At 41.2% G+C, this 26418-nt stretch overlaps 1 protein-coding gene across 2 annotated transcripts; it reads right to left on the reverse strand.

The window, feature by feature from the left end:
• Window positions 1–927: 927 nt before the first annotated feature.
• On the reverse strand, window positions 928–24785 carry LOC118391039 (fasciculation and elongation protein zeta-1-like). Of its 2 annotated transcripts, none has more exons than XM_035781980.2 (10): window positions 24432–24785; window positions 18989–19369; window positions 13908–13959; window positions 12739–12825; window positions 9035–9203; window positions 4200–4525; window positions 3289–3369; window positions 3094–3169; window positions 2768–2833; window positions 928–1934 (listed from the first exon to the last, which is right to left on the reverse strand). In XM_035781980.2, exons 2-10 carry the CDS (start codon window positions 19324–19326, stop codon window positions 1918–1920), a joined length of 1212 nt encoding a protein of 403 aa, XP_035637873.1. In that variant the 5' UTR covers window positions 19327–19369; window positions 24432–24785; the 3' UTR covers window positions 928–1917. The 2 variants fall into 2 exon arrangements, with proteins under 2 accessions (XP_035637873.1, XP_035637872.1); XM_035781979.2 differs by having other exon boundaries at window positions 13908–14007; window positions 24432–24784.
• Between the last annotated feature and the right edge of the window lie 1633 nt (window positions 24786–26418).

A 26418-nucleotide genomic window follows, 5' to 3' on the forward strand; every position in this document is an offset into this window, starting at 1 on the left:
TCGTGGATGCCAAGAGAAGCCAGGCTTCCCCCAAATCTAAGTCATTTTTGGTTGAGATGGAGATGTGAATCCAACACATAAATTATTAATTTGTAGACAAACTAGCCTACCACCACCCCAGACAAATTAAAGCCATAGGCTAAATCAGTGGCACAGATTGAACTATCCAAACAGAAGATACAGTATATCTCCTTCAAATGTTGATATTTGGTTGCGTTGACATCCAAACACCATTCAATGTCACTGAATATCATTACATTTGAAATCAACGAGCTTGAAACCCTAGGCCTATCGTATTGTCTATTTTTAGTTGAATTCTGGGTTGAATTTAAACAACTGTTGATGACTGCAAATGCAATATAGGCCTAAAAGCATAATTGATGATAAATAAATGTCGCATTTTTTTGCTTTTTGGAATGAATTAGCAACAGTGAATCTATTTAGTTTTTAGGTAGAGGTCTTTCAGCAATCATTCTCACAATAGCACATTGGTAATAGTCAGTGACAAATATCATAGCTAAACAGCGCTGGACTTGGTCAAAACCCTAGATGGTAGACCAAAGGGGAGCTGTAGATAGTTCAATTCTCCAGTAGGAAGTGCTGCCCACACTTTCTGATAGTGGATATAACGTTGAAGATCTGATGTTGTTTTAAAGGTACAAGTTCCACATATTTTTTACAAGGTTTCTCGATGTTGAAATTTAGTTACCATGACGACCTAGTCCTGTGGTTGAGATTTCACCCTTAAAATAACCGCTTATGTTGATTACTTTTTTCAAATGCAATGTCTTTTCCACGTAGATTCCATGTCAAAATATGTTGACGAATTATGTTAAAACAACATTGGAGGTTGTTCCAAGTGGGTTGTGTTGCCTTGATTCAGTCAGCAGAGAGAGAAGTGACAAAAAAAACACGTCTGGCACACAGTTTTAGGGTAGCATGTTTATTTGAACTTGCGATTAGCAATGTAGTATTCTCCTACGTGGCTCACAGGAATTCATAAATAAGTAAGCCTGTACCATATTCAAATGAGCCCATGTCATCAGTGACAATGAAAACTCAATGATAAAACTCCATGTGACAGAATGGGTTGACACATACTCTGATTATTCATTAAATAAAAGTATAAAATAAACAAAACAACAGTACATGATGGCCTATATGAAATATTAGATCACAGTAAAAAATAAATTATCAAAAGTCTGAAGAGCACTGAATATTCAAACATTATTGGTTGAAATAACAAAAACATTTAAATATACTGCACCCGTAATATTAAGCTACAGTACTAGCATGGCAGAAAAGGTCAATGGCTTTTTTATTCAAATTTGTTAAGTTTACAGGTTATTGTCCTCGAATAATGAGAGAAATGTTCAGTCCAGATTTCCTACATTTAAGTTGAACCCATCAATCCTCAATAATCTGTACAGGGTGACATATGGGCAGACAGACAAAATGACATGAGAACCAAACCCCTTTTAGGCCTGAGGTACAGTGAAGTAAAACATAGCCATGTTAATATCTGATATCAAATCATCTCTGTAAAAAATAGAAAATAAAACTAAAAATGAATCCCTGTATAACTGTGTGGTCAGTATTAGCTTATCATGCTCTGAATAGAGATCAGTTAGTCAGTTCTTCAACAGGGGTACAGTGGCCCCATACACTAGTTTTCAGGCGGCTGCCATTTTGGCTCTGGACGGATCTTAGTGTGCAGGAAGGACAAGGTGAGCTCAGCAAAAGGCAGTAGTTTTATTACATGAGTAAGGTACAATGATTTAGATGGTAATGATCCATGGCTGATTATGAAACAGGGGGGAGCTCATGCAGCTTGGACTGGAGGAGGGGTGGAGGGTTACCAGATTGGAGAGCCCTCTCAGAAGTCTCCGTCAGAGAGCAGCCCATGGCTTGCATTCTTTAAGTGGGACACAGCACTGGAGAATAAAAATACATTGATAATTGGGAATACTTCAATCATCGTTATAATAATTAACATCATAATGTCATCACCTAGTCTTCGTCAACTGTGCTAATCAAATTAGCTGAAAAACATTATAATGAGCCTTTTTTTTCTTACAGGCACATTTCAAATTAAATAAGTACAGACAGGAAATTCACATTAATTGAACCATTTATTAGAAAATAGAAGACAACCCATTACCATTATAATAAACTACAGGCAGTGAGAGAGATATTCCAATCCCCCTGATGGTAACAAACCAAACGGGTGGAGGCTGGGGTGGTGGTAGGCTAGCAGAAAACAGACAACACATAGCAGGTGGCAGCAATAGTTGCAGCAGCAACATTAAGCAGCAAAAACATGCCAAGCATACAGCTTAGCTTGGTCCTTTGGTTATAGCATGGCGCATGAAATGACAGGGTAGTGGGTTTGATTCCTGGGACCACTCATATGTAAAATGTATGCATGCTTGACTAAGTCGCTTTGGATAAAAGTGGCTGCTAAATGGCATATGGTCCATTTAAATAGCCATATTAGGGTAGGAAGTGTTGTTTGAATCCGATTGGTGCAATCTCAGCTGATTCTATTAAACATTCAATATGCAAACACTCAAGTTTCCCATCGGAACAGGGTTCACTTAACTATTATACCAGTGGGATAGCCCCTTTATGTATCAGGCTAGTAAGTAGATCCTGTACTTTCCACTTTTGTTATCTTTACTTGGATAATATAATTGTATTTGATGAGTTATTGGAGTAATACCTATGTAATGTTAAGTGTTTCTAAACCTAATCAAGCATTAGTTACCTTTTAATATGTAGTCAGTTAGCAGTGTAGGCACCTTCTCACTCTCCTCCTTCATGGCGTAAAGAACTGTGGGGGATAAAATCAAAAACATTGGCACATTTCTGAGCTATGCTACTTGTATAGCTGCTATGTGGGACAGAGACTAATCAAATTGAAAAGGAGGTTCTAACTGAGCAAAACACATTTTGAGGGTCAATTTGTATGTCTGTCCAATGAAAATTTAAACTGAGTTGAACATTTGGGGATGTGGTCGTATGATCAGCTAACCCAAACGAGGAAAACGACCCATTAGCTTAGCATTCAATTGCATTATCCCGCCTACTTACTATTGGTGATCATCTGAAGGTCGTCCACAGTTGGAGGAGTTGCTTTCTTCTCATATGGAATTACCGTGTTTAGATACTGAACAACAAAGACAAAGAGAAACCGTTAGGGAAGTGACGTAGCAGTGTTGAATCATTGTAGATTTAACACACTGATATACTTGGTGGCTAGGAGCTGTAAAAGCTTAAGTGTCTCACCTGTTTGTCTGTCCCTGTGCTGCCAAACGTCTGTCTGATGCCAGTCTGCAGGATGTTGGACAGGCCCTCCATACTAAAACGCTGGAACACAGACAATCACCAGCTGTGAGTGACAACGACCCTCTGTCACCACAACACAGTAACACTTTCTATGAGACAGCTGTCTTGTGATGCATTCTAAATGCAGTTATCAGTTATCTATGCATTTATAAAGCTTATGAGGTGCTTTTATGAATATAGTATGCATAACAGTGTGTTTTATAATGCATGTAACCTAACAGCATTCATAAAGGCTGTTAATTTAAAAGGAGCCGTCATGAATACTTGTGACATTAAAATCAGACATTACCACGTCAATTGTATATAGACTGGTTGTACATCATGATCAGGGCTACAGTAATTTACTCCATTCCTACATTGTCATTACTAAACAGATAAAACCACCATGGTATTGGACAGGTAAACACAAGCGTGTCCTTTGCTATGAGTAAAGAGGGGCTGTTAAGTGTTGTTAATTTGTTCCTGGATATGGACAGGCTGGTCTATGCTTTTACTGTTTAAGAACCTATGGTCAAGTCCTCTGAGTACTGTGTTGGTTTCTCTTCCCGTAAGTGCAGTTTATAATAACAAAACAAAAAAAATGTGTGCAGTTAGGGCCTAATGGCCTCTATGTCCATTATCCATGACGGTGTGGGAGGCAGAGAGAGAAAGAGAGAGAAAGAGCGCTGTCTGGCTTGGAAATGCATCCGTATGGACATTAACACACAGACACTCATGCTTGTGTGTGTGGTGTGTGTGCGCGACAGACAGACACACACACACACACACCACCATCACCCTATACACTAATACCATTGCCCATACAAACATACCCCCGCCCCGCTCATTTATCTCCCTCCCTCAGTGCTTACCTTCATAGGCATAGAGGCGGGCTTGGAGTCCGTGTGGGCAGTGGTTGTAGTAGTAGTACCACCAACCACGGTCGTGGTTACCGCGTTACCCTGCAGACTGAGGCCCTTATCGCTCCGGCGCCGGCGCTTGCCCGTGTCCCGCTGCTCCTTCTGGCGGTTCTGCACATCAATGAGGGCCGTGATGAACGTGTTCTTCACCTCCTTCTCAAACTCCAGCTCGTCACGGCGTGCCAGCTGAGTGACCAGCTCCTCGGAGTACTCCATGATGGCCGACTCCACCCGGCACAGCAGCTCCACCAGGGCTGAGCTGGGCATCAGACTTAGGCCTGGAGAAAGAGAGAGGCATGGTCTGGTATGGAGCTACTATACCTTAGCCTGGAGCCCAGATCTGTTTGTCCTGTATTGCCAACTCCTATTGTCATTGTCACTAACATATCTGGGACCAGGCTAACTGTACATGGAGGTGAACCGAGATTCAATATGCATAATATTATATACTGTACAAGGGATATCGAATTGCTTCTCTCGAGGGCCAAAGCATTGCTGGTTATCATTATTATCAGGGATTGACTCTGGCGCATCAGGACCAAGTAAACTCTCTGGTCAAACAATGACAAACTTCTAGGTAAAAAAATCAAACCTGGTCCCGTATTCATAAAGCGTCTCAGAGTAGGAGTGCTGATTTAAGATCAGATATCACAGTTGTTGTTTTTATCGCTTTGGTGCTATTTTCACAAGTACTGTATGTGGTGAATTTTCTAAACTCTTAGTACAAATGTCCGAACTGGTAACACTTGTAAGTCTTATATTCAAAACCTTTTATTGTGCATTCTTTTGGTTTGGAGACATCTTTCACCACACAACCATTGATCCAAAAATATATGTTTACTGTGAAATAGCAAGCGAAAATGGATTTTATCACCAAAACATGAGAGTATTTTCTGCATGAAAAGTAGTTATAAAAAAAAAAAAGTTAATCCAAGAGCAAAAAAATGCAAGATACAGGTTTCAAAACGTTGAATGTTGTATGCTACAGTACTGTAAATTACAGTACATAACACTGTTTTCACATTCGGCAATACACCTGCACTACCCATCAACATTTACTGAAACTCACATTTCCATCATTTTTATCCCATGTGTGATTAAAGTTGGAATTATTGAAGAAATGTTCCACAATCATTGATGCAAAAAGTACACGTATTGTTCAGATATAATTACACTGTAGGTGTACTGTAATCAAATGAAATGAATGAAAGAAACAATGTTTAGCAGTAACTAGTTTGCACCAAGCCTGTCCTGAACATTTGGTAGGTTCTCATCGGCATCACAGCAAATGTCTTCATTGTTCATGCACCTGGGGAAAAAACGTTTGTCATGACAAATCCAAGGCTGACATAGGTCTGTCATTGCATACCTCATCTATAGCCTGAAGGAGGATGGCACACTCATGGTGATGCAATCATAAACCTTTGACTTGTATTTTCATAATGTATTGTACTCATGTATTGTAGTGGTCCTTCGTGGCTCAGTTAGTAAGAGCATGGCACTAGCAACACCAGAGTTGTGGATTCTATTCCCACGTATATTAAATGGCATATATTACAATATTACAGTACTGTATTGGCTAATGCAATTTTTGTAAAGCAGTGTGAAAATTCCCAATTAAAAAGAGCCCAGCAGCTTCATCTTTTTAGCTATTTAGGGGATGCATTTGTTACATACAGTACAAAACGTACTGTAAAGTAAAATTATAGTACATGACAGTATATCAAGCTTTATATTTTTATACTTTACAAACATACATGTTCATTATGTAGTTCTCTGTAGTAGACCAAAGTTTAAAACCTATAGGTTTACTAAACAGTTCAATTGTTATCAATTAAGTAAGAGTAAAATGTATTTTAACAAATGAGAGGACAATTATATCAAAAGTAATGTGAGTACTGTATTGTGAAAAGCAATAACATCATATGAACATGAGCAATGTGAAACATGTATTTCTAGATGAAACAATGATTACGTTTGTTGAAAAAGTCACTTTATGATTGTGTATGTTGTACTTAGTCAATTAAACATATGCTTAGAGTTTTGAAACAACTGCCTTTTTGATTATCGGTTTAGAGTTTTCCTAAGCGTTGTGAAAATATACCATAGTGCATTCGGAAAGTATTCAGACCCCTTCACTTTTTTCCACATTTTGTTACGTTACAGCCTTATTCTAAAATAGATTAAATAAAAAAAAGTACATCTACACACAATACCCCATAATGACCATAGACATTTTTTCACATTTATTAAAAATAAAAAGCATAAATACCTTATTTACAAAAGTATTCAGACCCTTTGCTATGAGACTCGAAATTGAGCTCAGGTGCATCGTGTTTCCATACGATCATCCCGGAGATGTTTCTACAACTTAGAGTCCACCTGTGGTAAATTCAAATGATTGGACATGATTTGGAAAGGTGCACACCTATCTGTATAATTTCAGAACAAAAACTAAGCTATGAGGTTGAAGGAATTGTCCATAGACCTCCGAGGCAGAATTGTGTTGAGGCACAGATCTTGGGAAGGGTACCAAAACATTTCTGCAGCATTGAATGTCCGCAAGAACACAGTGGCATTCATCATTCTTAAATTGAAGAAGTTTGGAACCACCAAGACTCTTCCTAGAGCTGGCCTCCTGGCTAAACTGAGCAATCGGGGGAGAAGGGCCTTGGTCAGGGAGGTGACCAAGAACCCGATGGTCACTGACAGATCTCCAGAGCTCCTCTGTGGAGATGGGAGAACCTTCTAGAAACCAACCATCTCTGCAGCACTCCACTAATCAGGCCTTTATGGTAGTGGCCAGATGGAAGCCACTCCTCAATAAAAGGCACATGACAGGCCGCTTGGAGTTTGTCAAAAGGCACCTAAAGGACTCTCAGACCATGAGAAACAAGATTTTCCGGTCTGATGAAACCAAGATTGAACTCTTTGGCCTGAATGCCAAGCGTCATGTCTGGAGGAAACCAGACACTGCTCATCACCTGGCCAATACCATCCCTACGGTGAAGCATGGTGTAGGCAGCATCATGTTGTTGGGATGTTTATCTGTGGCAGGGATTGGGAGACTAGTCAGGATCGAGGGAAAGGTGAACGAAGCAAAGTGCAGAGAGATCCTTGATGAAAACCTGCTCCAAAGCGCTCAGGACCTCAGACTGGGACGAACAGGACAACGACCTTAAGCACACAGCCAAGACAACGTAGGAGTGGATTCGGGACAAGTCTCTGAATGTCCTTGAGCGGCCCATTCACAGCCCGGACTTTAACCCGATCGAACATCTCTGGAGAGGCCTGAAAATAGGTGTGCAGCAACGATCCCCATCCAACCTGACAGAGCTTGAGTGGCTCTGCAGAGAAGAATGGGAGAAACTCCCCAAATACAGGTGTGCCAAGCTTGTAGCATCATACCCAAGAAGACTAAAGGCTGTAATTGCTGCCAAAGGTGCTTCAACAAAGTACTGAGTATAGGGTCTGAATATGTATGTAAATGTAATATTTCGTTTTTTTTATTTGTATAAAAACCTGTTTTTGCTTTGTCATTATGGGGTATTGTGTGGAGATTTTTAAAAATCCATTTTAGAATAACGCTGTAAAGTAGCACAATGTAGAAAAAGTGAAGGGGTCTGAATACTTTCCGAATGCACAGTACTTTGATGAATTATTATTATTTTTTTTTTAAAAGCAATATGGATCCTAGATCCACTCTTTGAGATACTTTATGAATATGGGCCAAGTACCACTTCAGGCCTCAAGGGACAGGAATTAAATAGTCCTGTTGTATTCAGTACATACAATATAGGGATAGATGACATAAGTGGGATGATATCACTTGTACATCATCCATTTAAATGTTTCATTACCTTGATATCCAATTCTGAGTAGAGTAACTCGCCTTGACTGTTTCTGTGACTGTGGATGCTGTCTAATATGACTTATATTTCTGGAAGTACACCGACTTTGCGAAAAACACATTTAAGACGACAATTCCAAATACAAAGAAAAACTCAAACACATGCAGTGCATCTACACAGACATATGGATTCACAGACATATACCCAAATGTGCTTACATAAACACACACACACACACACACACACACACACACACACACACACACACACACACACACACACACACACACACACACACACACACACACACACACACACACACACACACACACACACACACACACACTAAGCAGGAAACATGTCTCTCATGCAGGGGAGCCACATGGTCACACAATATGTCTTTCCACAGGGAACCATATTGAGTGCGTGCCATGGCCCTCTGAAATGAGAGACTCATATTAAAAAATGCCTGCTGCAGCTTTATCCAGTTATTTATCCTTTTTGCACTACATTCACCATAGAGGCTGAAGACTGATGAAATATCCAGATGTTTACTTAGGTAAACTGACAACACTATGCCCCCTCACACAATCAAAGTCCTACAAGCAGTGCAATAGCCTGCTGAGCTAAAGCCTAGGCATGAACTCAAACAAGTGTACATATATGTCTCTTACAAGGTTATTTATTTCACAATCAATTCTCATAGAGCCAGCTCTGCTGTATGAGCACTACTTAACCACTATGAGATCAAAGGTCACTTTATTTTTACACAGTATTGTATGGACAGGAAATTGATTTTGGGAAAGGCATCTCCAATGACAATGTTAATTGGATGTTGAATTGCTTAAATTGGCACTCCCTTCTGTTTATTCAACTCCTTGGTTTATGTGACTTGGTGTTTAACCCTTCAGGCAACATTAGTTTTTGTACACTTACCTTCATAGGAGGGCATGTTGTTATTGGAGGCCTGGGACAGCTGTCTAATCTCCTCCAGAAGGGATGGGCTGGTCTTGGATGAGGAGTGTCCACTCTCTTCCTCGTCCTCCTCCTCGGTCTCACCAGGGTCCGGAGAGTTCTCCATCATCTCAACTATCTCCTCAATGACCTTGGAGAGAGAGTGATCGAGGAAGGGATTGAGGGAAGGTAGATGAATACATACACTTTCACAAATAGCACTTAAAGAATCTATGCATCACCAATAGGTAAACATTCCATGGTCGTCAGGCATTCATTATTCATGTGCAGTAGTCCAAGAGGTAATGCAGAATGGAGATACTTGACATATACTACATGACCAAAAGTATGTGGACACCTTCTAGTCAAACATCTCATTCCAAAATCATTCGCATGAATATGGATTTGGTCCCCCTTTTGCTGCTATAATAGCCTCCACTCTTCTGGGAAGGCTTTCAACTAGATGTTGGAACATTGCTACGGTTACTTGCTTCCATTCAGACACAAGAGCATTAGTGAGGTCGGGCACTGATGTTGGGCAATTACACCTGGATCGCAGTCGGTGTTCCAATTTATCCCAAAGGTGTTTGATGGGGATGAGGTCAGGGCTCTGCACAGGCCAGTCAAGTTCTTCCATATCAATCTCGACAAACCATTTCTGTATCAACCTCGCATTGTGCACAGGGGCATTGTCATGCTGAAACAGGAAAGGGCCTTCCCCAAACTGTTGCCACAAAATTGGAAGCACAGAATCGTCTACAATGTCATTGAATGCTGTAGCATTAAGACTTCCCTTCACTGGAACTAAGGGGCCCTGCCCGAACCATGAAAAACAGCCACAGACCATTATTCCTTCTCCACCAAACTTTTCAGTTGGCACTATGCTTTGGGGCAGGTAGCGTTCTTCTAGTATCTGCCAAACCCAGATTCGTCTGAAGGACTGCCAGATGTTGAAGCATGACTCAATCTAGAGAACGTGTTTCCACTGTACCAGAGTCCAATGGCAGTGAGATTTACACCACTCCAGCCAACGCTTGGAATTGCGCATGTTAATTTTAGGTTTGTGTGCGGCTGCTCGGCCATGGAAACCCATTTCTTGAAGCTCCCGGCAAACAGTTATTGTGCTGACGTTGCTCCCAGAGGCAGGTTGGAACTAATGCAACTAATGAGTGTTGCAATCGAGGACAGACGTTATTTACGCGCTACACGCTTCAGCACTCCCGTGGTCCTGTTCAGTGGTCCCGTTCTGTGAGCTTGTGTGGCCTACCACTTCGCGGCTGAACCACTGTTGCTCCTAGATGTTTCCACTTCACAATAACAGCACTTACAGCTGACCAGGGCAGTTCTAGCAGAGCAGAGATTTGACTTATTGGAAAGGTGGCATCCTATGACGCTGCCACATTGAAAGTCACTCAGCTCTTCAGTAAAGCCATTTTACTGCCAATCTTTGTCTATGGAGATTGCATGGCTGTGTGCTCGATTTGTCAGCAATGGGTGTGGTTGAACTAGCCGAATCCACTAATTTGAAGGGGTGTCCACATACTTTTGAATATATAGAGTATCGTCTTGCAATACTTTCGCCTTGGCTTTTTTAACCACTGTAATTTTATGGGGCTTTAATGTATTCTACTTTCATATATATGTTTTAAACTGTCTAAATAAGCTAGGAATATACATACAGTCCCTTCAGAAAGTATTCATATCCCTTGACTTATTCCACATTTTGTTGTGTTACAGCCGGAATTCAAAATGTAAAATTGATTAAATATATGTTCTCTCACCCATCTACACACAATACACCATAATGAAAACATGTTTTTAGAAATGTAAGCAAATGTATTGAAAATGAAATATGGAATATCTCATTTACATAAGTATTCACACACCTGAATCAATACATATTAGAATTACCTTTGGCAGTGATTACATCTGTGAGTCTTTTTTATTTATTTATTTTATTTCACCTTTATTTAACCAGGTAGGCAAGTTGAGAACAAGTTCTCATTCACAATTGCGACCTGGCCAAGATAAAGCAAAGCAGTTCGACAGATACAACGACACAGAGTTACACATGGAGTAAAACAAACATACAGTCAATAATACAGTATAAACAAGTCTATATACAATGTGAGCAAATGAGGTGAGAAGGGAGGTAAAGGCAAAAAAGGCCATGGTGGCAAAGTAAATACAATATAGCAAGTAAAACACTGGAATGGTAGTTTTGCAATGGAAGAATGTGCAAAGTAGAAATAAAAAATAATGGGGTGCAAAGGAGCAAAATAAATAAATTAATTAAATACAGTTGGGAAAGAGGTAGTTGATTGGGCTAAATTATAGGTGAGCTGCTCTGACAGTTTCTGGGGAAGTCTCTAAGAGATTTGCACACCTGGATTGTACCATAGTTGCACATTTATTATTGAAATAATTATTTAAGCTCTCTCAAGTTGATTGTTGATCATTACTAGACAGCCATTTTCAAATCTTGCCATAGATTTTCAAGCCAATGTCAAAACTGTAACTAGGCCACTCAGGAACAGTCAATGTTGTCTTGGTAAGCATATCCAGTGTAGATTTGGCAATGTGTTTTAGGTTATCGTCCTGCTGAAAGGTGAATTTTCTGTCGTGTCTGTTGGAAAGCAGACTGAACCAGGTTTTCCTCTAGGATTTTGCCTATGCTTAGCTCTATTCTGTTTCTTTTTAGCCCCCCTCAAAAATGAAGATGACAAGCATACCCCTAACATGAAGCAGCCACCACCATGCTTGAAAATATGAAGAGTGGTACTCAGGACATAAATGCTTTGTACTCAGGACCTAATTGTAATTTCTTTGCAATATTTTTTGCAGTTTAATTTTAGTGCCTTGTTGCAAACAGGATGCATGTTTTGGAATATTTGTATTCTGTACAGGCTTCCTTCTTTTCACTCTGTCTTTTAGGTTAGTATTGAGGAGTAACTACAATGTTGTTGATCCATCCTCAGTTTTCTCCTATCACAGCCATTAAACTCTATAACTGTTTTAAAGTCACCATTGGCCTCATGGTGAAATCCCTGAGTGGTTTCCTTCCTCTCTGGCAACTGAGTTAGGAAGGCCGCCTGTATCTTTGCAGTGACTGGGTGTATTGGTACACCATACAAAGTGTAAATAATAACTTCACCATGCTCAAAGGGATATTCAATGTCTGCTTTTAGTTTTTTTACCCATCTACCAATGGTTGCCCTTCTTTGCGAGGCATTGGAAAACCTCCCTGGTCTTCGTGGTTAAATCTGTGTTTGAAATTCACTGCTCAGCTGAGAGACCTTACAGATATTTGTATGTGTGGGGTACAGAGATGAGGTTGTCATTCAAAAATCATGTTAAACAGTATTATTGCACACAGAGCGAGTCCATGAAACGTATGTGACTTGTTAAGCAGATTTTTACTCCTGAACTTCTTTAGGCTTGCCATAACAAAGAGAATGAATACTTATTGACCCAAGAAATTTAAGTGTTGCATTTTTTATACATTTATAAGAATTTGTTAAAAAATATTTTTCCACTTTAACATTATGGGATATTGTGTGAAGGCCAGACTGTAACACAACAAAATATGGAAAAAGTCCAGGGGTGTCAATACTTTCTGAAGGCACTGTAACTGAAAGTACTACCAAGTTGCTTGTATAACAGAAAGTACATGTGTCTTTAGTCACCTGATCAGCAGTGATAAGAGGCTCCTCAGTCAGGCAATTGGCATTGTCGTTCTTCTCGTTCATCTCCTCCTCCTCTTTTTCATGAATCTGGAGAATGCGAGAGAGAACGAATAAAACCATGGAAACCCCTTCAGCCACATTAGTTGAATCTTAACTTCTTAGTATAAGAAATATAAACCATGGACACAAGGTTTACCCCCACTGGTGTTAGTGTTAGCGTTAGCATCTTAGCATTAGAAAAATAAGATTGCAGAAAAGCCATTCACCCATATTGAATTTAGCTTTAGCATGTTAGCATTGGCGTTTGGGGAGCTAATGAACATTCCCCAAATTTGAACCCATCATTCCCTTCTCTTCATCTGAAAATACAATTTCTGCCCCTCGAGTTTGGAAGCCATCTTGAAAGTGTTTGGGTTGTGCTTAGTCGCATTCAAATTGCCATGATTCTATCTATTGACTGTTTGTTTTCTACTTCCCTCTAAAAAAATATTGCTTTTGATGCTCATTGTTCTTATGCCGTTGGTCTCAATCAAGTTAATCCCTGCAAGGATATCAATCAGCAATAAACTAAACCGAGGACATAGAAGACTAAATGCTGATGGACTGCTTTTCAATGTCTGTAGAGTCTCTTTTAGCTTCTGCTGGAGACTGTGTCTGCGTATTGGCTCTGACCCAGCCCTGACCCAGCCCTGAGCCTTGGCCCTGACTCTTTGAGTGCCTGCAGTTGCATGTGAGAGCAGATTAGGGGAGGAGAGGGCGAGAGGGTGTAGGAGGAGGAGGGTGGTTGACTGATACTGAGTAGCAGGCAGTCAAGGCAGCCCAGCCTTGATTTTTGGTGTCAGGTCAGGTGACGTCAGCGCCACAACCTCAAGGCATGAATGACATCCATCCAGCCAGCCAGCCAGCCAGCCAGCCAGCACACTCTAGCTAGCATTCTTTGTAAGACGTTGCTCAGTTACAGCACGTCCTCGCACATTGCCTCCCTACAGAACACACTAGTCAGTCACACATGAAAGAGGTGGGGTTTTGAGCAGAAAAGTCCATTCCTTGCTCTAGAATCCAATTGACTCTTGTCTCAAAATGTTTCAGGTCTTTCCAGGTGAGAAGGGAGAGAAAGACGATTCTTCCAATGACTTTAAATTACAATGAAGTATATTAGAAAGTGTTACCTCCTGGTCGGAGAGGTTGCCGTTGAATCCCTCTGAGTTGGGGTCGTCCCAGCTGGAGACAGAGGAAGGGACGTAGTTATCCGTCAGCGCATCCCACACACTGAAACATGGACAACACAAACACACATTCAGTCACTGCAACACAACAGAAGTACACAGTAAAAATGCAACAAAAAAACAAAAAACAGATGCAAACACACAACCACCAACATTGTAACAGGTCATCTCATACACTGCAACACAAGACAAACACACAACCACCAACATTGTAACAGGTCATCTCATACACTGCAACACAAGACAAACACACAACCACCAACATTGTAACAGGTCATCTAATACACTGCAACACAAGACAAACACACAACAACCAACATTGTAACAAGTCATCTAATACACTGCAACACAAGACAAAACACACAACCAATGACGCTGGAATGATCAGGACATTCACAACAAAGCACAATACACTATCCGTCCTCAAGGCTGCAACTATTTGGAAATAGGCTTTTTGTTTGGCACAGAAGCCTAATCCCAAATCCAGTGCCAGTTTGTGATTTAAAGAATTGAGGAGGAGGATGGATTACATAAGAGGACCATCCTTCTCTTCCTCTCTAGATGACCCTCCTCTACCCAAATCATATTTGATAGAAATGATCAATTGTATATCTGCAGCCATTTCCTTCTATTAGTGTTCCGTTGACCATTTGCAGACAGTGAATTCAGAGGAGGAGATGTTCACATGACATAATTGTGCTTTGTTCCCAATTCTGTCCTTCAACTTGCCAACATAATAAATAACATCAAAATGCACATCATAATCCTCCGTATTGCACTCCAGGCTGCAATGCACACTGTCAACTAACAATTAAAGAAAAGCCCACAGTTTACACATTTTTTAAAGGTGTCCAATGTGAAGAAGTATAGATAAAAACAGCCCCTTACAGCATTGTGCAGGTCCTCCTCGAACTATAAGCACCTCGGTCCAATCAAGGCTGCAGCCTTGTGAAAATGACCAGAGTAGAACTCTCCCTTTGTTTCCGCTTTCTTTGTTTTCCATCCAGCTTGGCATGGCACCCACACCCTACCCTCCTCTTAGTGGCACTGCCCAGCCATGCGCCAAACAGGAAACAAGCAGCCATTCATCGGGACTCATGACCTCACAGGTCATGCCTGTTGTTTTGTCCACAACACACACACACACACACACACACACATACACACCTCTCCATCTGCCAAACAGGAACTAACTGGTACAGCACCGTCCCATATACACTGCTCAAAAAAAGGGAACACTTAAAGGGAACACTTAAACAACACAATGTAACTCCAAGTCAATCACACTTCTGTGAAATCAAACTGTCCACTTAGGAAGCAACACTGATTGACAATAAATGTCACATGCTGTTGTGCAAATGGAATAGACAACAGGTGGAAATTATAGGCAATTAGCAAGACACCCCCAATAAAGTAGTGGTTCTGCAGGTGACAACCACAGACCACTTCTCAGTTCCTATGCTTCCTGGCTGAAGTTTTGTTCACTTTTGAATGCTGGCGGTGCTTTCACTCTAGTGGTAGCATGAGACGGAGTCTACAACCCACACAAGTGGCTCAGGTAGTGCAGCTCATCCAGGATGGCACATCAATGCGAGCTGTGGCAAGAAGGTTTGCTGTGTCTGTCAGCGTAGGGTCCAGAGCATGGAGGCGCTACCAGGAGACAGGCTAGTACTACAGGAGACGTGGAGGAGGCCGTAGGAGGGCAACAACCCAGAAGCAGGACCGCTACCTCCACCTTTGTGCAAGGAGGAGCAGGAGGAGCACTGCCAGAGCCCTGCAAAATGACCTCCAGCAGGCCACAAATGTGCATGTGTCTGCTCAAACAGTCAGAAATAGACTCCATGAGGGTGGTATGAGGGCCCGACGTCCACGGGTGGGGGTTGTGCTTACAGCCCAACACCGTGCAGGACGTTTGGCATTTGCCAGAGAACACCAAGATTGGCAAATTCGCCACTGGCGCCCTGTGCTCTTCACAGATGAAAGCAGGATCACACTGAGCACATGTGACAGACATGACAGAGTCTGGAGACGCCGTGGAGAACGTTCTGCTGCCTGCAACATCCTCCAGCATGACCAGTTTGGTGGTGGGTCAGCCATGGTGTGGGGTGGCATTTCTTTGGGGAGCCGCACAGCCCTCCATGTGATCGCTAGAGGTAGCCTGACTGCCATTAGGTACCGAGATGAGATCCCCAGACCCCTTGTGAGACCATATGCTGGTGCGGTTGGCCCTGGGTTCCTCCTAATGCAAAAGACAATGCTAGACCTCATGTGGCTGGAGTGTGTCAGCAGTTCCTGCAAGAGGAAGGCATTGATGCTATGGACTGGTCCGCCCGTTCCCCAGACCTGAATCCAATTGAGCACATCTGGGACATCATGTCTTGCTCCATCCACCGACGCCACATTGCACCACAGACTGTCCAGGAGTTGGCGGATGCTTTAGTCCAGGTCTGGGAGGAGATCCCTCAGGAGACCATCCGCCACCTCATCAGGAGCATGCCCAGGCGTTGTAGGGAGGTAAAACAGGCACGTGGAGGCCACACACACTACTGAGCCTCATTTTGACTTGTTTTAAGGACATTACATTCAAGTTGGATCAGCCTGTAGTGTGGTTTTCCACTTTAATTTTGAGTGTGACTCCAAATCCAGACCTCCATGGGTTGATTTGCATTGATAATTTTTGTGTGATTTTGTTGTCAGCACATTCAACTATGTAAAGAAAAAAGTATTTAACAAGAATATTTCATTCATTCAGATCTAGGATGTGTTATTTTAGTGTTCCCTTTATTTTTTTGAGCAGTGTATTTGCAAACCTTTAGTTAATCTGGAACTTAGATTTAACCAATCATTCCAACAACTGTGTCGCATAATATAAAGGATCTATCAAGCGTACAACAGGTGAATGTGTCTATGTTCCTTGCGTCACTCTACATGGATAGTGATGGAGGAACCATTTTTCAAAACATTCAAATCAGAAACATCATATGACGTGGTGTCTTACTCTGTGGTGTACTGTAGAATAGATAAGCAACAATGTCATTTAGGCACACCCACATGCTAACAATAGCATCCCCAACATACATCTTTGTAATATTATATCATAATGAATTCTGAATATGAATCAATAGGCATACCCAAGGTCACATACAACAAAGCTATTCTTAGCCAGAGGGTTTATTTCCACCCAATGTGAGAATGTCTGCGTTTTCTCTTCAAAGGCTTTTGGCGAATGGGAGTTCTGGTTGCCTGCTGGTAGAGGCAGTAGACAGACCAACAGAGGAACAAGAGAGTACAAAAATACATGGAATAATTCAAGGCCTATCCCGACTGTGGACTGCTGGGGTGTGTTGTTGTGGTTTTTGCTGGTGGGCGATTTGGTCGGCTTTGAGGTAGGCTGAGTAACAGCTTCAACGTTGGTCATCATAGGATCTGAGAGTTGGGTCATGAGATATGCAGTGGTACTGTTTGAACAATGTTAAATAATGACATACAGTGAGCTCCGAAGGTATTGGTGACACACTTTGGATGTGAAATGACACAAAGACTATAAGGTTGAAGTGCAGACTCTCCACTTTAATTTGAGGGTATTTTCATCCACATTGGATGAACCGTTTAGAAACGACAGCACTGTTTGTACAAAGTCCTCCCATTTTAGGCGACCAAAGGTATTGGGACAAATTCACTTATATGTGTATTAAAGTAGTCAAAAGTGAAGTATTTGGTTCCATATTCTTAGCATACAATGACTACATCAAGCTTGGGAATCTAAAAAGTTGTTTGTTTTGGTTGTGTTTCAGAGAATTTTGTGTCCCATACAAATGAATGGTAAATAATGTATTGTGTCATTTGGAGTCACTTTAATTGTAAACAACATGTGTTTCTAAACACTTCTACATTAATGTGGATGCTACCATGACTATGGATAGTCCTGAATGAATCGTGAATAATGAAGAGTGAGAAAGCTACAGACACTCAAATATCATACCCCCACAAAAAATGCTAACCTCCTCTATTACTGTAATGGTGAGAGATTTGTGCGTCTAACTTTCTCACTCATCATTATTCACGATTCATTCAGGATTACATTAATGTAGAAGTGTTTAGAAACATATTTTATTCTTATTTACAATAAAAAATTATTCCAAATAACACAATATATTATTTACCATTAATGTCTAGTGGCACAAAATTCTGAAATCTGAAACACAACCAAAACAAACAGCAAATGCATCCAACAAGTTTTGTAGAGTGACAAACTTGATGTAATAACTGTGTGCTAGGAATATGGGAACAAGTACTAAACTTTTGACTACTTTAATACACATAAGTGAATTTGTACCATTACTTTTGGTCACCTAAAATGGGGGGACTATGTACAGTATGTGCTGTAATTTCTAAATGCTTCCCCCGATATGGTTAAAGTTAAAGTTCCAACTCTGCACTTTAACCACAGTCATTGTATCATTTAAAATCCAAAAGTGTTGTAGTACAGAACCAAAACAACAAAAAATGTGTCACTGTCCCAATACTTTCTGAGCTCATTGTAGTAATGGTATATCAGCCAATGCTCTGTTTAACTAATAGCTGTGATGCCTTGTGGGATTATATCTGAAATGTAGTGAATGCATAGGTGTAATGTTCATACCTGCTCGTTTCACACCAAACCCAGAATGTACATGCTCTGATTGAAGTAAATGGTGTGCCTTACGAATGGGACTGTATAGCCACAACAGTATGCAATTTGAAGACAGAAGAGGAAGACATCATCAGACATGATGTACTACCTAAACAAGCAAGCTGACCAATGCTTTGCTCAGAAGATTGTTGCAATGGATGTGCCATGTTATCAAAAACAATACAGGGGTGTGCATTGTACAACCCAAAAGGCAAGCAGCTGAAGCAACAACAAAAATCACTCCCCCGTGATACACCATTTGTATCTTTAACTCGTATCTCAAAAGCACATATTTCTTATGCTAAAGTCAGACTTAAACTTCAAAAACACAAAGGTGGTGGCCGACACTCACTCTTCATCCTGCAGCCGTTCCTCGTCCTCCTCGGTGTGGGACTGGTTGCGCACAGGGGCCAGGCCCTCCGTCTTGGTGTTGTAGTTGTGGAAACAGACATTCAGCTTCTCGTCAAACTCATTGACCAGGTCCTCCATGGACTTGAAGCTCATCATCTCTGAGAAGTTCTCCAGTTCAGAGAAGTCCTCGCGAGTGATGGGAGCCAGGGGGGCCATTGGGGCCAGGGGGATGGTGCTGTAGGGGGGTCGGCTGAGGGGCACAGCCCGATCCATGTCCTCTACCCGGCAGGGCCGGAGGTCTTCGAACTCCTCATCCAGGCACACAAGGGGAGCCTCCATGGTGGGTGTCTCCAGTCACAAGTCAACGACAGAGAAAGGAGCCCTAGGAGAGGGAAGGAAGGGAAATTAGAAAACAACATGGACTTTACATGGGGCTGCCTTTTTCAATTCACCTCATTAGATCAGGATATTGTCATCCATCCCTAAGAGGTGCACATTAAACACTGTCAATACCAGTGACCCAGAAAAGATGAAGCATGGCTGGGTCCCAGCCCAGGCGCCAGTATTTCAGGTCTCAGGAATGCAGCAGTGATGCTAATTCAGGTATATGCTACATCAGCACTCGCACATGTGATTAAAAAAAAAAGTATTGGTGATTAGTTGAATCAGGTGCTGTGCTTGAGTAAAAATACTTGACCACACATGCTAAATTCACACATAATATATTTTTATGGCATCTCAGGTATCTTGAGTAATTTCAATTGGATATTTATGTGGCAGCAACTCTATAATGGCAAAGTCACTCCCAAAACAGACAAAATGGTAGTTGAGATTCCTGATTAACTGTAGTTAACAGTTGTTAAGCAATACTGGTGGGATTTAATTGATGAGGAAAGGGATTCAGGAACAGACAGTCATTATAAAGACAATACCGTGGCCACCCATTATGTTTTCTAACTCGTCTTAAGAGCGACACTCAACAGAAGAAATAGCTTAGCTAGCCCTACATTTTGATAAGGTGCTAATTATAGATGTATCACTGTGGTTAATTCTGTGTCACAACAAAATGGTACTAAGCACCATCAAACTTGGAGAACATTGTTCAAGTCGGACACAAATTTAGCACAAATCCTAAACACTTAAATCTATATGAGGTCATATACTGTAGCCAGTGGTGGGAAAAGTATCCGATTGTCATACTTGAGTAAAAGTAAAGATACCATCATAGAAAATGACTCAAGTAAATTGAAAGTCACCCAGTAAAATACTATTGAAGTAAAAGTCTAAAAGTATTTGGTTTAAAATATACTTAAGTACCAAAAGTAAAAGTACAAGTATAAATAATTTTAAATGCCTCATATTAAGTAAACCAGACGGCACAATTGTCTTGTTTTTTAAATGTACGGATAGCCAGGGGCACACTCCAACATACAGACATCATTTACAATTTGTGTTTAGTGAGTATGCCAAATCAAAGGCAGTAGGGATGATCAGGGATGTCCTCTTGATAAGTGTGTGAATTAGACAATTTTCCTGTCCTGCTAAGCATACATCCTGAGGCTGCATTTATTGTAGCTAAGGGATTTTAACAAAGCTAACCTGAGAACAAGCTTCCTAAATTCTATCAGCATATTGAATGCGCGACACGAGCTGGTAGCATTCTGGATCATTGCCACTCTAACTTCTGCGATGCATACAAAGCCCTCCCCCGCCCTGCCTTAGGCAAATCTGACCATGACTCCATTTTGTTGCTCCCAGCCTATAGACAGAAACTAAACCAGGAAACGCCGATGCTAAGGTCTATCCAACACTGGTCTGACCAATCGGATTCCAAGCTTCAAGATTGCTTCGATCACGTGGACTGGGATACGTTCCGGATAGCCTCAGACAATAATATTGATGTATATGCTGACTCGGTGAGCGAGTTTATTAGCAAGTGCATCGGCGATGTCGCACTGTGACTACGCACTGTGACTATTAAAACCTTTCCTAACCAGAAACCGTGGATTGACGGCAGCATTCGCACAAAACTGAAAGCACGAACCACTGCTTTTAATCATGGCAAGGCCACTGGAAACATATCCGAGTACAAACAGTGCAGCTATTCCCTCCCCAAGGCAATCAAACAAGCAAAGCGTCAGTATAGAGACAAAGTAGAGTCGCAATTCAACAGCTCAAACACGAGACCTATGACAGCTCAGCATTTAACACCATAGTACCCTCCAAACTCGTCATTAAGCTCGAGACCCTGGGTCTCGACCCCACCCTGTGCAACTGGGTCCTGGACTTCCTGACGGGCCGCCCCCAGGTGGTGAAGGTAGGAAACAACATATCCGCCCCGCTGATCCTCACCACCGGGGCCCCACATTCTCAGAGCTCTCCTGTACTCCCTGTTCACCCATGACTGCGTGGTCATGCACGCTTCTAACTCAATCATCAAAACATCACTGCTCTAGAAGAGATCTGCATGGAGGAATGGGCCAAAATACCAGCAACAGTGTGTGAAAACCTTGTGAAGACTTACAGAAAACGTTTGACCTCTGTCATTGCCAACAAAGGGTATATAACAAGTATTGAGATAAACTTTTGTTATTGACCAAATACTTATTTTCCACCATAATTTGCAAATACATTTTTAAAAATCCTACAATGTGATTTTCTGGATTTTTTTTCTCATTTTGTCTGTCATAGCTGAATTGTACCTATGATGAAAATTACAGGCCTCTCTCATATTTTTAAGTGGGAGAACTTGCACAATTGGTGGCTGACTAAATACTTTTTTGCCCCACTGTAGATACTGTATTCTATACCATCTACTGCATCTTGCCTATCCCGCACGGCCATCGCTCATCCATATATTCATATGTACATATTCTTTATCATCCCTTTACATTTATGTGTATAAGGTAGTTGTTGTGAATTTGTTAGGTTGCTTGTTAGATATTACTGCATTTTCAGAACTAGAAGCACAAGCATTTCGCTACACTCGCATTAACATCTGCTAACCATGTGTATGTGACCAATACAATTTTATTTGATTCAAAATGTAAGTAGTATTTTTTAGAGTCAGGGAAAATGTAAGGAGTAAAAAGTACATTATTTTCATTAGGAATGTGGTGACTAAAAGTACAAATTGTCAAAAATATAAGTAGTAAAGTACAGATACCCCAAAAAACTACTTAGGTAGTAGTTTAAAGTATTTTTACTTAAGTAGTTTACACCACTGACTGTTGCTATAATAAATCAGTCATCCCCAATGGTGAATTACTCTGCATGTAATTCTTGTTCTTAATAACTATTCTGGAAAGTAGAGTTATCTGTATGAAATTACCAAGAACTATTGATTCTTGTAGATAATAGATAATGAAGCAAGAACTGTTGGATAAAAGTTGTGTTTGAGTCCAGGTTCTGACGCAGTGCAATTACAAGAGTGAGGGCTAAATGTACGAAAGCTTTTCCTGGATCTTCGCCTGTATCCAGGGAGTGGAGAGGAACCAATTTAAAACAAGCTTGTGTAAGCGTCTTCCTCTCCCTCCATCACATTACTCAGCAAAGTGCCGCTTCATCAAAAGCCAGATATTATTCTTCAGCCTCTCCCCTCTCTCCGTTGGTCTCTTCTTTCCGTCCTACCCACCCTTATTTTCTACAAAGAAGCCTCTGGGTTTGTATTCATATAGCATCCCAGAGTATGAGTGCTGATATAGGATCAGTTTGGCCTTTTATATCATAATGAATTAGATTATATGGACAGAGGGGATCTGATCTGATCCTCAACACTCCTCCTCTGAGATGCTTTGTAAAAATGGGCGCTGATCATGTCTAATTGACATGAAATGCACAGTCCAGGAAACGACTACAACTCCCACAATCCCTTCCAAAAGAGACGACGATGAATCATCCGGTCTCCATTATGTGACTGACAACTGGCATTTGAAAACACACAATGCATGTATGGAAATGTGACACTCTGCCACATTACATGTGTATTATTGGTAAAACATTGTCCATTGTTCGCTCAAATTAATTATTAGGCAACTAAAATGAATAGTCAATGTCATCTTAGTCATGTTGTTAGACATATTTGCAGCTTTTTATGGCTACATAAGAAGCTTTCAGCCTTTGTTTGTTCCTAGACCATATGCTAACGGACATCTTGCAGGTGGATACAAAGAAAATACTGAAAACAGGAGAACATCCTTTTGTTCTGGTAGATGAGTGAAATCAGGACAGCAGGCTGAGTGACAATATGGATGTGTGTGTGTGTGTTTGTGTATGTGAATGTACTGTATGTGCATGAGTGTATGCACTCATGTGTGTGACGTTTGACCTTCACCTTAACCAATGGACCCAGGTGTATGGCTGTGTTACCCTCCCACTGTTTCACTCCCTGCCAGAGGCCAAAAACACCCACAAACCACCAGTACCAAAAACAACCAATCATAGAACTTCATCAGAGGTAATTTAAAGATACACTATGCAGAAATTGCTCCGTCATTTCCTAGTTGCAAAAAAATGCAGTTTATGTAACAAATCAAGCAAGTATACTGTAGAGAATCATTGTACAATCTAGACCGCTGTGAAATATTTTTTCCAGAACCAAAAATATTGTATTTTCAGCTGGTGTACAAAACCCAAAGTAAAAGACGTAAAAACGAAAAACGGGAAGCATAGAAATAGCGCAAATAGAATGGATCTACCACTTAGACTTGCTTTCAAAGATAATGACAGATTTATAACTCACATTTCTATATGAATTGGGTCTGCTCGCCCAAAAAGTTACAAAGAGAAACAAATGGCTGTCCCCATATTATACTGGACAACAAATCAATATTTGTTGCTATGCCAAATCTATTGCCATAATTTAATAAAATAAATCAAGCCCATTTTTTATATTGTAGATTTTTAAAAACATATGTGGGTGATTTCAATTAAACAGTGATGGGTGGATAATATGGTTGCATTTATCTCAGAACAATACAAACACATGTCCTTTGCTATTCATATTCATATGGCTGTGTGGCTGCCTACCGAAGCCACTCCTGGGGTGAACATGAATATGTTTACATCTTTTACTTCCATTGGCTTCATGAGAACATGCTTGTCAGTCCCATTATGGAAGAAGATGGTTATGGCTAAGATGCAGTATAACAAAATTGAAAGCTACTTCATTCCAACATTCATACCGGCATATCATTTACACAGCATCTTTTGCATTGATATAACAAAAACGAATGTTTGTTCGGTAGGCGTGCTGCTATAATAAAAATGGACACCAAGCACTGACTGTATATGTCATCAGTACTTCTTAGGGTGAAAAACAGGAGGGGGAGGGAGAGAAGGAGAGGACGAAGAGAAGGAAGACAAGACGGTGGTTACATATGAGGGAGGGAGATGATGGAGAGGGGAGGTGGAGGTAGAGAAGGATAGATAGAACGATAGATTACCTGCAGTAACTGTGCCTCCTGTAATATGGCTAAGAAACAGAGAGACAGTCCCTCCTAGACAAGGCAGATCTGCACTATGGCACCTTCCTCTGCAAATCCCAACACTGGCCAACCAACAGCAATCACAATCATTCCAGAGACTGGAGAGAAAAGAAAGAGAGAGAAAGGAAAAAAGACAATGACCGGTGCTGTTCTGTCCGTCCGTTCTCCTCCAGTAGCCCACAGCCCCCTTGCTTATCTCGCTCCGCTGGCAGCAGCCCGTTGTTTTCCAAACAATAAGCAACCTCAGCCTCAACCTTACTTGAGAGAGAGAGCCTGTGCATCGCTCGCTCGCTCTCTACAGCCTGCCTGCGGAATCATCATCACCCTTTCTCCTCCTCCTTCTTCTCCCCCTCTCCCTTTGTCCACGCCTCCCTCCTCACCCTCCCTTCCTCCCTCCTTCAAGGCTCAAACCCTCAATATTAATGAGGAGAAGGGAGAGGCAGCTGCACCCTGTGTGTACTGTAGAGACCATGCAGACTGTCTGCCATGGCTACGTTATTATATTTTCCTGGAACCTGCTATTTATCATTCTATGGGTAGAATTGCAGGTAAGCTAGCTTAATTCAACTGAGCCAGCTAGCACCATGCCTGTGAATATGCTAGGCTGATTAGCATTTTGACAGGGACAGAGTGTTGCTGGTGTGGAAATGAAGCTGAAAGGAGGGACCCTTAGACTAAGGGTAGTGGTTAGTTTAGTTTGCTTGCTAGCTTGGTAAGGAAGAATATTGTAATTTTTGGTCCCACCTCAATGAGAGCGGAAAGTAGAGGGAGTATGGTGAGAATCTGTGATGACGTCAATAGATAGATAGATAGATAGATAGATAGATAGATAGATAGATAGATAGATAGATAGATAGAGAGAGAGAGAGAGAGAGAGAGAGAGAGAGAGAGAGAGAGGCAGTGAAAGATTGAGAGAATGCCAAACAGGCAGCAGTCCACCATACCAGAAGACAAAGATGGTTGTTGTGGAGGCATTTCTGTCAACTTGGGTTTTGTCGCCATGTGAGTTACAGATGGCTTTTACACACACTACGTCACACACACACCAACAGATCCCCACCACCCCGCACACACACACTCGCACAATATAAACCCACTCAGCTCCTTGTCAATCCCTGGCCTGTTCCCTGTCCCTAATCCCTGACTGGATTTAATCTGAATCTGTGATGGAGATAAAATCCCTTTGAAAGCCTCATAGGAATTGAAACCCATTTGCTCATGTTACGGTTTTACACACAATTTTAACACTGTGGTGCACAGAGAGTGATGCAGACACATATGGCCATGCCATGATCTCTCCCTGGTACATTAGGGCTAGACTCTTCTGCTGGCAGCACTAACTGGTTTAGCATATCAGATTAGCGGCAGTCTGTTATGTGGCTAATGCAGTGTGTCTTGTAGATGACTGTTGATGTAATGTTATGAAGCTGAGTGTCTAAGCCGTAACATCATCACCGTAATTTTCCGATCAGAACATGGTTATGGTCACCCAGTGCTTAGATTACACAGTTCCAATGTTCCCCTACCCACTGTGGCAAAGTCATACAAGTGACAATGGGCTTATATTGTGCGACTGACTCAGTGTGCTTATGTAACACGAGACAAATATGAGAAAAAATACAAATAATTTAGACCAACATTTCATGCGCTTTGTTGTCAGATTTTGTATATCTTTGTTTTTTTCACTGATCTAACCTGGGGGTGCATTTACTAGGAACCAAACTGAAATTAACAGACCGAAACAGAAAGGGACCTAAAAAGAAACTCTCATTTTCATTGCAAAACATTTTGCTATGGTGTGCAATAATGAATACACCCCAGAACATTACATTTACATTTAAGTCATTTAGCAGACGCTCTTATCCAGAGCGACTTACAAATTGGTGCATTCACCTTATGACATCCAGTGGAACAGCCACTTTACAATAGTGCATCTAAATCTTTT

Source organism: Oncorhynchus keta, chromosome 12 (genome assembly GCF_023373465.1).
Source record: "Oncorhynchus keta strain PuntledgeMale-10-30-2019 chromosome 12, Oket_V2, whole genome shotgun sequence".
NCBI lineage: Eukaryota > Metazoa > Chordata > Actinopteri > Salmoniformes > Salmonidae > Oncorhynchus > Oncorhynchus keta.